Genomic DNA, 14,693 nt, shown 5'->3' with positions numbered 1-14,693 from the left:
TAACAATACATTTCATTGATATTTGAGTATATTCCCTTGGGTTAGACTTTGAGTAAAGTTTATTGCGATGACAGAAGTGAAATTAAAGGTGAGGGAGTTTTAGAGATTGTTTACGAAAAGCTAGGTATTTGACTGACAAAATAAGCAGAGGGATAAAAAGGAATCTGACTTAAGTAAAGTAAGATAATTAAGTGATTTTAATGCTTTGTTTTGTATTCATTAAAACCATGCCTGGAAGTGCTTGTAAACATTACTTTATACAATGTAAAAAAATGGAGTCTTGGGAACTTGTTTGTAATTTGTCAATTTCAGTCTGTCCATTGCAGTTGCACAACAGCCTAACAAAGAAACCACGAAAGAGGTCTTTAACTCACTTTTGTAGCTCACACATCAATTCCATCAGGAAGCGAGTACATTCCACCATTTTCTTAGGTCTATCAGGCAATGTGATACATGGCAATTGGTGTCCAGATCTATGATTATGTAAATGCTAAATATACATGAATATTTAATATCTATTAATATTAAAATTGCAATGTAAAAAGTCTCAGCTTGTCCAAGTGTCTAAAATTCCTCTGGAATTTGAGGCTTCATGAAGTGTAATCATCCGCAGCACCTGCTGTGCTCTGAAGTACGTTTGTACATCATGTAGTATGTAACTGTCATACGAGTCGAAGCAGTTGCGTTCACACACTTGCTAAGAATAGGCTGTAAAATCTCTAACAGTCTTATCACAAATACATTGGTGTGAGATCTGACTGATTTTAGAAAAGCTTGAAGATGTTGAGCTATCAGTAGAGTTGGTAAGATCGATCTCTTCCTTTGCAATTGCTTAACAATTGATTTCACTGGAACCTAGATGTTCTGGCACAGACAGAACAACATATACGTCGAGTGAAGATGAGCTGACTTCGACTGCATCATCTTTTCGATTTTCATCTCCCATCAATATATTGAACATGCCAATGGCGATGCAATGAGAGGTTTATAATTGCAGTTTAGAGGTTACGAATCTCTCCCGATTAAATTACGATGATAACTTTGAAATCTCTTACAAAAAATATCCAATACATTTCTCATATCTGGTGAGAATTTTGATGAGAATTTCAACAGGTTCAATGAAAAAATTATGATTTTTTTTTAGAGATTAGACTGACATACCAACTTTGAGGAGGGGGGGGGGTGGAGGTTGGTAGAGACACAAATACAAAACAACATTCACAGGATCAAGCAAATAAGAGAGTTAGCATAACATATTTTTCAAAGACATTACAGAACAAGATATGAAGTCCTGCTTGTACATCACTTGGACCAGGAAAGTATGTCAACTCCAAACTATCCTAGAAATATATTATTATTTGAAAACAAATGCAATGATAAAATGACAAAAAGAAGAATATGCACTGCCAACTTCATTTTATTCCTTTTCACACCACCCTCATTGGAAGAGTTCACAAGTGTATGTCCTCACAGGTGCTTCAGTTGGTTTGATTCTGTTCAACCCAGTTCAACTATAGTCTGGAGGATTTGGCCATATTAGGTCTTGTGCAAGGCCTGGAGTTATAGCAGGCTACATCTATCTCAAGCAGTATTGCCCTAAGTACAGGATGTACAGTAGAGATCACAAAGTTTTATTGCAGTTGGTTGCATAGCCTGTTTGGAACGCTGTATATTAAATTACATTTCCATATCCTTCATTACTGATATTAGAATAAACTCCACCAATATTGGCATTAGCATCAGGAGGTTAATTGAGGTATCAGATGGATGGATACTTGTGAAAGTAAATCATATGATGTCATTAGAGTTAATAAGTTAGACGATTGATTAACTCAGCATAGGCTTTGATGTTATTTAGAACAACCACACTGTATAAAACTTCAAAGGCAATAGAATTGAGACAATAATATTAACAATGATAATGTCATTCATTCAAAGGTGTTAGTCCAGTGTCCTGAAAACCAATTGCATCCCAAGAGTCAATCGAGTCGACATCGCTTTTTTGATGAAAGATGATGCAACTCTACATTATGTGAGACATCATCCTACACAATCCTATCATATTATGACATTGCAGCCCATATATTTATTGCAGATGCAAATTTGGCAGAGTTTTGACAATCCCCACCACCTCCCCCTGTATACTTGATACGTGCCATTCCATTCCTTTTTCCAAACCTTGTTTACGTTCTCCTCCTCCTTTTACCCCCTCTTTTCCTTTTCTCAATTACCATCCCACCCCTGCACCTAAACCCAATCGGATATACTAAATATGCAAAGAGCTCCAATTTAAATCAATATCAGTTTTATTCATCATTTTGACTATTTCACTTTTTAAATTTACAACTATATCAATTGCTTTTGAATTTATTTAATTAGGAACTTACTATGCCCCATGTTAACATGTTACAATCTGGTGTTAACGTAACTCTTCCATCTGGTTTGCACTCGCTTTTAAATAAAAATAATAATAATGATAAATAAACAAACTAAAATAAATCAATGTGCACACCAATGAACATTTCACAAAATAATGAATTCAGGGACAATTTAATTAATTCAACTCAGGATTTCAAACATACTTTTTGATGAAATCCCCGTTGCCACAATTAAACACCAAGCTAATTGACAGTAACTTGGTCAAAGAGCTCACCATGGTCATTATCAATTGATTGAGGCTCGGTCTTCTTCAGCGTTGTATAATTTTAAACTCTGCAGACTTTATTTAATGAGACTTGAAAAGAGAAAAAGAAAAAAGACCGTATCTCAAGTAAAGCCATTTCATCATTAAAAATTAATTCAGGGCTTCAATTCGAATTGTTGTGGACGTAAATATGATGTCAAAATACTAATATTGAGGCTTGGAGAAGGTCGTCGATAAATATGAATTTTAGATTAAGATATCGATCAAATTCGAACATTTGATTTGTGAATATCCTTGTACGTACATTCATATCCATTTAGATTTATTTATTTATTCATTCATTTCAACCATGAATGGAATCCATAGACAACCGTCTTCTGTTTACACATAATGATTGTGTTCCACGTATTCTGCATGTTTTGTCATTATCTCTATCTTACCATAGGTATGTAGTTTTTGTTTTTACTCCACACTTCTCAATATGTCCCACAACCATTTTCTACAGCATGATAATTACCTGGAATCATAACATGAAACCAGACACTAAAGCAGATACCTGGAATCACAAAATCTAAAGGAGATGTTTTTTTTTCCTCTTGTGTTTATGAACGCTTGAGTGAGTTCGGATTTTACACTATTTCACACAATAAACACATCATGGCACTCTCCTTGCATCTTCTGTCTTTGGGATGACTTCTGACACTCCTGGAGGCCGAACATCCAAGAATATTGAAGATTCTAGTCTAACTTGAATGGCAGACAGGTTTTCTTTGGTGGTTGGGGGAGGGAGGAGGGTTGATTTGTGGAGTTCATTGGTGGAGTTCATTGATCCGTGATGGAAGAGCTCATTGATCCATCAGAATAATGTGATAACTCTGAGCCCTGCACTATTTCAATCCGTATCTTGAAATTTCACCTTTGAGCCTCAAATTTACAAGTTGAATTTCAACATCCACAGTCTCCTGAGATTTGGCAAGATGGAAAACTTTCCTCTCCGATTTCTCTGGAGTTTTGAAAAGTTGGAAAAGAAAGTTAAACAAACTTTTTTTCCGCTTAAATCTTGCAATACGTACCTCGCTTGTGGTTTGGGCTGAATGCAAAATTGCAATTTTGGAAATGGGTTAGGTTAAAACCAAAAAAAAACAACACTTTTTGACACAATATAAGGGCTTTCTTCACAGCTGCTATGCATCAAAAACTTGTTCTTCAAATACCACCAGCTGGATTTATTCACATGGTTAAGATGAAACCAGACACTAAAGCAGATATCACTCTTCTTTGTGAGAACTATGAATATCAAGCAAAAATCAATGCATTGTGCTGTAAAGTGGAAACTGTGCCATCCTTTGTAATTTCAGTATCATAATTATGAATCCTTGATTAAAATAATTACCATGGCGATGTAAATAATGAAGTCTTTCCAATATTGTTTGTTTAGACCATTATCACTTAAACTGTACCATATGATCCACTGTGCATAAATCACAACTAATGCTGAAAAAAAAGTCCTATGGAGTTGATACTTTGCTGCAAGGAAGTAAATTACCACAGCACAAGATAGCTATTTACATAAGAAACCAACATGAAATATTTTGTTAAGGTAGAATTTAACTGCAAAGTGACATTGCCTAAACATATGAATAAAACGTTGCTTTGGAGCACAGGGACAAACATTACAAAAACATGAAAAAAATTGACCCCTCAAAATGGAACATTCCAGAAACGGAATAATTATTTTGTGGGGAAAAACTGGGAATGTTGGAGTTCCATGGAGCAGTGGCAGAAGGAAAGTCCTCAAACAGGCCATTCAGCTCTAAGAAGCCTGGCCTCTTCCTCTGCGGTTCTCTGCTCTGCGGAGAACGGTCGCCATATTGGCAGGAGACGGTGATGAATCAGAGTCCAGGTTTCTACGTCCTTTGTGAGATCTGGGAATGTGAAACAGTATAACAGCATTGTTTGTAAAGTATTAACATGTTCTTCTCATTAATTATTTTTATGAGACCATCATTTTGAAAAATGAAGTTCAAATTAAGCCAAATAATTAGTTTGTTTAAAAGCATATAAAACTGCATTGTGTTGAGAATCAGAATGTGGTTAAAACCTGTGGACAAACACAACACAGGATGGGCAACTACCTCATTTATAACACTGTAAAGCACAATGATATAAAAGTAATCATTTTCTACTTTATCATCTATACATTACAACAGCAGCATCGATACATTCATAAAAGATCTCCATAGAAATTAAATCAAACCTGCATCAATCAAAGCTGAACTCCAACTTTCCACAAAGCTATTACCTTTTTTTTATCACATCATCTTTGTTTTTGTTTGACAGAAGACACTGTATCACATTGAAGGTTCTGGGTTTTAATCTGAAAATGAAACCTAAGCAATTAAGCAACAAAAGCTGGTTTATAATCTGAAAATGACCAATATCTTCAATCTAAGCTATGCAAGTAATTAAACAAGTAATAAGCTATGTGATGGGACCAAGCATATTTATAGAAGTGGATACTCAAAATTGGATCATCTTCAAACGATAAATAAAATTCTGGAAAAATGAAGAGCATATTAACTTCCTTTGTCTTCCACATTCACTGATTATGAAAAATCCTTCAACGGTATGGAAACAAATGCCATCACACAAGCGCTATGTCACCAGAATGTTACTTCTGGGTACATCAATATATTAAGTGAGGTATACATTGGTGGAACAGCAACCTTGAAACTGCACCAAAATAGCAGCAAGATCAAAAGATGCGTCAGACAGGGAAACACGATCTCACCAAAATTGTTCACCGCATTCCTAGGTGTGTTCAAACAGTTAAATTGGGGAAATGGAGGAATAAATTCATATATAGAGAGACGACACCACATCCGATAGCAAATTGCATTGTTTTAATTTCAAACAATTCTGAATAAATTAAAATAGTGATGGAAGAGCTCAGTTTGGAGAGTCAAAAAAAATCAGACTAAAGTGAATACGAGAAAGACAAAATGAATGTTTCAGCTGCGATGCAAAAAAACCGGAATACTTAACAAATTAATAATTACAAAATTAATTAGCAATTGCATTCACGTCGGACAACTCATATAAATAGATACGGATCATTTTGAAGGAGTGAGGAGACTGACTAGAACAGGATGGGCAGCATTTGGAGAATTAAAAAAAGTCATGAAGAGCAAACTGACCTTTGTATGAAAAAGAAACCTTACAATCAGTGTTTTCACCCAGCAATGACGTAAGGCAGTGAAATATGGTCTCTAACAAAGAGGACAGCAAAAAACGATGACTACAAAAAGAGCCATGGAAAGTTGGCATCTTAGCTTTAAAAAACACAAGGGACAAGAAGAGAAATGAAAAGATCAGACAAAAATAAAGTTTCCATCACATTTCAGTCACAATTAAAAAAAAAATAGGGGCAATACCCCTGGGGGCTCACCTGGTAGAATAATGATACTGAGGAGGAAGTCAACGTGGGACAGAATCAGCAAAATGTACCAATGAACCAACGTTATAGCAAATCCCTATTTTGGGAGCAACCCCCCATACACCCCCTTTGACCCCGATTTTTTCTTTAAAGGTATGAACAAACTTTGGTACATCATGGGTGATGAAGTTTGTGGTCAAGTTTCATGGAAATTGTGTTTGTAGTTTCAGAGAAGAAAGCAAATGCATATTTTAGGGGGCAACCCCACCCCCACGCCCCCCCCCCGGTCGACACCATTAGACCCCAAAATTTTTAATGCCGTGATTAAACTTTGGTAGATATTGGGTGATGAAGGTTGTGATCAAGTTGCATCAAATCATGTGTGCACTTTCAGAGAAGAAGTTGCAAGTGTTTGTGGACAGATGGACGGATGGCATGCCTTCCCATAAACTCCCCAGAACTACATTCCAGGTGAGCTCAAAAAACAAAAAACAAATGCAATTGGACTGGACGTGTAACAATAAGAAGACAACCAGTGGACGACATGAATTACAAACTATAGCTTCCAGCTTGCTTTAATCTCTCTTTCTTGCAAACAAACACCATATACTTTTCATCATACATTTTTCTTATTCATGCAGTTGTTTTATTTAAGGCTTGGCCTCGATGAGGACTATTCAGTCCATGCCTGTAGCCATCAACATAAAAAAAACACAAAAAATCTGGCACTGAGAGAAGGCACAACGTAGATGTCGACCAAAGATCAGATTGAGAGAAAAAAAATGAAACATTTCCTGGACTGAAACGGCCTAAAATTGCATCAAAATATATAAAGGAATGAACCATGTTGAGGGTGAAAATCCTTCGTCCTCTATTGGACTAAATGGGCTGGTCAAGTCAAGATGGACATCCTTTCCTCAAAACGAAAGCTTCTGCAGTTGCTTTATTCATGAAGTTTCTTGTTATTTTCGCTTTCAAAGTTGCCGAAGTCATGTCGCCTAAGTCGGCAAAGTTCTGGAGTCAACTAAGTCATCCAATGAAGGTGCTGTGGAGGATTCTGGATGGGAGGATAAGGAAGAGGGTGGAGATGGAGATCGAAGAAGAGCAGCATGGGTTTAGAAAAGGTAGGGGGAAGATGGATGTTCATGCTGAGAGAGCTTGTGAAGAAGAGGTTGGAGGTGCAAGGTGAGATGGCATTGGGATTTGTGGACCTGGGGAAAGCCTAAGACACTGTCCCGAAAGAGATGATGATGGCAACACTGAAATGGATGGGAGTGCTGAAAGCAGAAGTTAGGTTGGTGGAAGGAATGTACAAGGGAATGAAGGGGAGAGTATTGGCTGGTCCTGAGATGTCTGAGGAGTTCAGCGTGAACATCGGTTTGAGGCAGGGAAGTGCTCTCATCCCACTCATAGTTATCATGGTGATGGAGCTGGTAAGCAGGAAGGTGAGCTTGAGGAATAATATGGGGAGGATGCTGTATGCGAATGATCTGGCTGTTGTGGTGGAGAGTGGGCAGGAGATGCAGAAAGTACTGGGGGAGTGGAAGGAGGCATTGGAGAAACATGGGCTGAAGATGAGTATGGAAAAGACCGAGGTGATGTGGGTCAGACAGCAGAACAAAATAAATGAATATCAAGTTAGAAGGGAAGGAGATCAGAGAGGGAAATAGGTTTAAGTATCAGGGAGGAACAGTGACTAGGGATGGTAATTCTGAGGCAGAGGTGTGGAGGAGGATTCAGGAGGGTGTGAATGTGTGAAGTAGAGAGGAGGGAGTAATGGCAGACAGAGATATATCAAGAAAATTGAAAGGGAAGGTTCTGATGTCGAGTGTAACACCAGCCTACCTTTACGGTCTGGAGATAGTGTCACTGACAGAGAAACAACAACAGAGGCTGCAGGTTTGCTAGAACAACTGGGTCAGGAGGATTGCGGGAGGAAAGAGTGTGGATAGAAGGAGGATGGAGGTACTGAGGGATGAGATTGGTGTTCAGATTAGTTTGATGGGGAGATTCGTGAAATGCCGGCTGAGATTAGCTGGACACAGTTGTCTTCAAATTTCAAGTTAATTGGATGAAAATTGACAATTTTAGAAATTCGGCCTATGTTGACCTTTTGGTCGATGTTGACCTCAAAAGTAATTGGTGGTTGAGTTCAGTGACCTGAAATATAAATCCTCTTCAAATTTCAAGTCAATTGGATGAAAATTGAGGATTTTAGTAATCTCACCTAAGTTGTTGACCTTTGGCATTTGTTGACCTTTCGACCTTTTTACCTCAAAAAACAATAGGCTTCTTGCTTATGCCAAACTCTACCATGTGGTGAAGTTTCGTGAAGATTGGTTGAAAATTGTGACCTGTCGGCGACAAACAGACAGACAAACAAATAAACAGACAAAAACACAGACAGACAGACAGACACAGACACAGACAGAATAACAAAATCGACCAACCAATATACTTGAAAAATCTTCGATTTTGCAAGTAATAAACATTTGAAAAATCACTTATAGAGTGACACTTGGCAAAAGGGAGCGGCATTCGGGAGAGGACATGCATCCGCCAGGCTGAATAGTTTACATTTTGTTTGCCACGGATAGGTCGGATCTGACTCCGGTCCTAAACCAAAATCGAATCGACTTGTTCTTGTCACCTAACCAACTCATCCGCCTTGTTTTGTCATAACTCGTCCACAACTTTAGAGATCTCATGTGACAGTGTTTGGCCCCATTTCTCAGTGGTGAAGAATCACCGGATCCGGATTCGAATCTGTACCGAACTGAATCTCTTCGTCCTTGTGACACACCTAACCTGTCCACCAAGTTTTGTCCAAATCCATCCATAACTTTTTTGAGATATCGTGCTATACATCGTTTTTGGCCCATTCTCTCAACGGTGAAGAATCACTTAAAAAAAATTCTCAGATCCGGATCCGGATTCGGATCTTCACCAAAATTAAGCGTTGCTGTCATTGGCCGGTCACCTACACAGACAATTTTTTTTTAGAACGATTGCTTGAAAACTGTGCCACGAAATTGTGAGACAAACAAACAGACAGACAGACAGACAAATGCTACAGACCAACAAACGCGACAGACCAACATAGCAAAAACATTATTTTGCCAAGTAACAAACAAACGGACCCAAATGCAATACCCTCTCCTTCAGCAAGAGTAATTATGTTTTTTTTTCCCCCTGGTATTCATATTCGGTATCTTCTTGCAATAACATGATGATTCCACAAAGAGTACAGCAGTCTAAGAAGATTCAGCCACAGATGTTACTTTTGGAGTTGCATTGACGTACAGTAACATTGGTAACATTACTTTAGGTCAAATCAGCTATTATAGCTGTAATAGCTCCAGGAGATAGTTACAAACTGTACATCAAACTCAACTTAGCAGCTGTTTCTGTCACATTAGGTTCAGCAGGAGCATTTAGTGTTCTTCTGCTGGGTTCTGCAGAAACATTAATCACCGACGTGTTTGGCTCAAGGGACACGGTACTATTTTCCACAGCGGGATCACTGATGGTCGACACCATGGTTGCGGCAGACTTGAAAATATTAGTCATTGCTAACCACATGGAGCTCAACCATGACATGATTCTCAACTAGCGGTACTTAATCCAATGCAGAAAAAGGAAGGCATCACAGACATCACACTGAGGGTTGAGTTCCAACTTATGAATCAATTATTCTGGTTATTTATGTCAGTCTCCTTGGCAATGATGGCTAGTTTATACATGAGTCGCTTCTAACTGAAAATGTCTGCAATTCATTTCATATGGTCCTGGAACACCACATTTCTGTTAATTATTTTCATCATCTGATGTTTGTCTCCTTCCTGATGTGCTGTTACTCATGTTATATAAATGTCATGATCATCATCATCATCATCATCATCATCATCATCATCATCATCATCAACGATGCTGCCTAATATATTAGGATCCTGCTTTTCTGTTCTCTAACATTCTCCATCTGTTGCCCTTTTTATTTATTTATTTCATACAAATATCTAGGCCATTCTTTTTAACTCTGCAAAACTCCACACTTATTTTCGCATGTAGATCAATGACATTCTTCACCTTTCTCATGGTTTCTTTACATCCATCTTCACTTCAAGCATGTCCTTCAGAAAACGGTCACCTCTTACAATCTGACCTCACTAGAATGCTTCGCTCTCCTTATTACATACTAGCAAATACAGCCCGTCACTTTACTGATGGGGGGTATTAAGGAGGAGGGTTGAGAGAGGAGGGCAGGGAGAGAGAGAGAGAGAGAGAGAGAGAGAGAGAGAGAGAGAGAGAGAGAGAGAGAGAGAGAGAGAGAGAGAGAGAGAGAGAGAGAGAGAGAGAGAGAGAGTCAGAGAGGAGAGAGGGAAGGGAGAGATAGGAGTCAGAATGGAGGGGAAGCTCGGAAGGGGGGAAGCGCAAGGAAAAAGGGGGGGGGGAGGTGGGGAGAGTTATGCCTCAAAAAATGTTGCTTTACCACAGGAAGAAGGAATATGAGGAGGGGTGAGACAGAGAGAGAGGGAGAGAGGGAGACAGAGAGATGAGACAGAGAGGAATATGAAAAAAAAAGAAGAGAGAAAGGTGAGGGGTGGAGGTGCGGTGAGTAAAGAGAATGATATGTTATGTTTAATTGCTGAACACACACACAAAAACAAACTCAGATCAGAACAGATGTACACACAATAACACAACAGAGTTTATCAAGTAATCTGCTGGCACATCTGCAAAAATATGATATTCCAGTTCCAGAAAATATGTGGGAAAATGAACCAAAAGCAATCACTGAAAACATTGAAATACCACTCACGTATGACCTAATGATCCCGTCAAGCGTGAACATCGAAAACAAAGCATTGTGACCAGATATCATACTTAGGTACAAGAAAAAGAGAAGAAGGCATTGCTGATCGAGGTGTTAATACCAGTGATTTTGGAATAAACGATGCAGAAATTAAGAAAATGACCGAATACCAAGACCTCAAGAATGAAGTGAGAAGATCCTGGAAGCTGAAGAGTGCCAAAGTTGTACCAGTGATAGTTGGACCAACTGGAATGATGACGAAGAACCTCACAGAGATATTAAACATAGGGGCAATACCAGTGGGTACTCAGCTGGTAGTGGCTGGATAAGATAATCAGGCAACCACTGGTAGGCATGGATGACCTACAAAATATATAATGGTGAAGAAAGTAAATACCTTTGGATTTTTTTTTTAAGCCATGAACAAACCTTGGTTCATCAAGGGTGATAAAGGTTGTGGTCAAGTACCATCGGAATTGTGTGTGTAGTTTCAGAAAAGAAAGCAAATACATATTTTCGGGGCAACCCCCTCTCCCCATAGTCCCTCCTAGACCCCAATTTTTTTTAATGTCGTGAACAAACTTTGGTACATCACAGGTGGTGAAGATGGTGGTCAAGTTTCATCGGAATTGTATGTATAGTTTTGGAAAAGAAAGCAAATACATATTTTGTGAGGCAACCCCCTTAAATCTCATTAGAGCAGATTTTTATCATGTCATGAACAAACTTTGGTACGTCATGAGTGACGCAAGTTGTAATGAAGTTTCATCGGCATTTTGTGTATCGTTTGAGAAGAAAGCAAATACCTCTTTGGGGAGGCAACTCACTCCCCTTACTCCCCCCCCCCACCTCCCCGCTGTAATCTCCCTCTGTCGACCCCTTCAGACCCCGCTACTTTTTATGCCATCAAGGGTGATGATGGTTGTGGTCAAATTTCATGGAAATCATATGTGTAGATTCTGAGGAGTTGCAAGTATTTGTGGACGGACGGACGACGTGCTATCCCATAAGCTCCCTGGAACTTTACAGGTGAGCTAAAAACCATCGCTGGGAATATTATTACAAACAAACTACATTTGGAAGCTGTCTGGGGCTCAACGACGATCCTTTAGAGAGACCTCGACACCAAACTTTGAGAACAGAAAACTTCACAGCTTGGTCCATGAATCGTGACCCCTTACCGAAATGAAGGTGGATACTTTGAGCCCACCTTGGGAGGACTCCATTCCACATTCTGAAACCCATATATGTAGATACAAATCAACGACACACACACACACACACACACACACACACACACACACACACACACACACACACACACACACACCTGGTAGGTCTCTGGTTCACTCCAGGTGAACCCCACCTGCATGTGGAGACAGCAGGCAACAAGAGCAACTCCCACAGACGTGCACGCATGCACGCACACACACACACACACACACACACACACACACACACACACACACACACACACACACACACACACACACACACACACGTTGTGTGTGTGCACACTGTACGTGTGTGTGTGTGTGTGTGTGTGTGTGTGTGTGTGTGTGTGTGTGTGTGTGTGTGTGTGTGTGTGTGTGTGTGTGTGTGTGTGTGTAATATAACTGTGTGCACACTGTACGTAGTGTGCTGTGGAGCTGCTGCTCGGATTGAAAAAAAAATTGACGGAATTGTTGGAGCGGGGGGAGGGGGTGGGGGGGGAGAAGGGTTGGGGGTGGATGAAGATTGTTAGCAATGTAATTTTGTCAAGTCACAAGCAAGTCAGAAGTCAAGGATCCCAAGTCTCAAGTGAAGTTACAAGTCAAATCACAGGTCAAAATAAAATTCTGTTACATTCCAGTCCAAGTCACCGACTCGAGTATAATGTGATGCTTTCAGGTACCACTCCGAGGATTCCATTGCCTTCATTACATATGGAGACACTCATCTCCATCAAACTTTTACTACTCTAGGTAGTAGATTTATAACTTGAACTACTCTTGTACTACTTGTACCAGATCAAACTTGTACTACTCTAGGTAGTAGATGTCTTCACCCAATAGTGAGGCAACTTAGCATAACAATTGTGCATTTTGTGAGGAAAGCACCAAATTTGGCACACCAGTAGCCTATCATATTATGAACAGATTTGGATATTGGGCCATCTCAAATTCAGCCGTTGATGGCAGTGGCAGCCATTTTCCACTACCATCAACAATTTGACATGGCCCAATATCCAAATCTGTTCATCATATGATAGGCTACTAGTGTGCCAAATTTGGTGCTTTCCTCACAAAATGCACAATTGTTATGCTATATTTAGCTAAGTTGCCCCACTACAAGGTAAATTATAAAAGTGGGATGAAATAGGTGTTCTCCTTTCCTGCAAATGAATATATTCCCAGTGCCTGTCGAATCATGTACTTTATAGATCTACTAACCTTTGACTTACACTACCTCCTTCTTCCCTTTTTCACTTTTGTTTCAATTTAACGTTTTGTTTTTCCATGAGCCTCGATTCGGAATAAAAAGGCATATTAAGCTGACAACTCGTGCTCGTCCTTGAAAATCATGTCTGATTACAATCTACTACAGACACAATGCCAACTATAAGGAGAACAACGGATTCAGCTAATCATGGCTAATTTGGCCATGATGGATCTCGTGGTAGAGAGATGAAAACAAAATATGTAATTCAAACTCTGAGTACCTTTACATTTCCAAAAAGTTCAGAAAGATTCGATCAGCTTCAATTTGCTCCTTGCAGTGTGTACTCGATATATCCTCAGATAAGATGGTGCAGAGGTAGCGCTCATACCTATGAGCTGTCATTTCTGGGTTCAACTCCCAGCCTGACTATGAATTGTCAGATTAGTATAAGCAGCGTGTTGCTTCACAAAATGCACTCACTGTTCCTCGAATGGAATGCAAAATATTCTCCAGTCTGCTTGCATTAGTTGGTGGATGTTCAAGACCGCATGTTGTCTTTCATGAAGCGTATGAGCTGTTATAACCATCACTCTGAACAAATTCCTGCCCAAGCTACTCAGAAATTATTTGACACCAGGTTGCACTGCTTGTTAATTTCAGAGTGTGTTTGCTGTGCAGGAAACATCTCCAACAAGATGAACTAATGAATCTGTGTGCTCATAAGCCAGAGGTGAACAGCTAACTTTGGCTGTGAAAGGCAACTGTAACAGAAGCCAATGAATCTCTATCATAATCTGAAAAATAAAATTATGTCACAGTATTATAATTTGACTGATTTTCTGATCTTTTGTGTTTAAAATCCCAGTCTGGGGGAGGGGAGGGGACATGGGGGATACTAGAGGGGGTGGGGAAAACAAATTTTGTGCCATGGCTAATAACCCCCTGTCTGCAGCATTGGTCAGTAAACCACTTGCACTGTGGCACATGTACAGGCGAAAAACGTAAGTCGTCTCGTCCCCCCCACCCCTTACAGTGGTGTCGGGAGAGGGGGAGGGTGTGCCAAGACCTGAACCTGGGTATAACCAACACTTGTGCAAAATTTGGTGGAGATCGGCCCAGTCCTACTATTTTCTATGATTTTCAGATGCAAGCGCACGCACGCACGCACGCACGCACGCACGCACGCACACACACACACACACACACACACACACACACACACACACACACACACACACACACACACACACACACACACACACACCTGCCTTATTCAAGACTAGCAGGACAAACCGACATTACCTGGTCTATTTTTTGTGGGGGCCTAAAACACTTCCCTCCACCCACGAAGGCAGTTGTTCCCAAACTTTTTTGTCCAT

At 39.7% G+C, this 14,693-nt stretch overlaps 1 protein-coding gene across 3 annotated transcripts in view; it reads right to left on the bottom strand.

Moving 5' to 3' along the window:
* Positions 1-1,382: 1,382 nt before the first annotated feature.
* LOC147018993 (chemokine-like protein TAFA-1) overlaps positions 1,383-14,693 on the bottom strand; it is a 703,168-nt gene continuing 689,857 nt past the window's right edge. For all 3 annotated transcript variants that reach the window (XM_085899139.1, XM_085899141.1, XM_085899138.1), the window contains exon 4: positions 1,383-4,569. In XM_085899139.1, the coding sequence (XP_085755265.1) occupies positions 4,552-4,569 (18 nt within the window). In that variant the 3' untranslated portion in view covers positions 1,383-4,551. The remainder of the gene's footprint in view (positions 4,570-14,693) is intronic.

The sequence above is a fragment of the Eptatretus burgeri genome, chromosome 10, assembly GCF_056783735.1.
Source record: "Eptatretus burgeri isolate ZD-2024b chromosome 10, Ebu_testis_v1, whole genome shotgun sequence".
NCBI lineage: Eukaryota > Metazoa > Chordata > Myxini > Myxiniformes > Myxinidae > Eptatretus > Eptatretus burgeri.
This window is presented reverse-complemented; position numbering and strand designations above follow the sequence as displayed.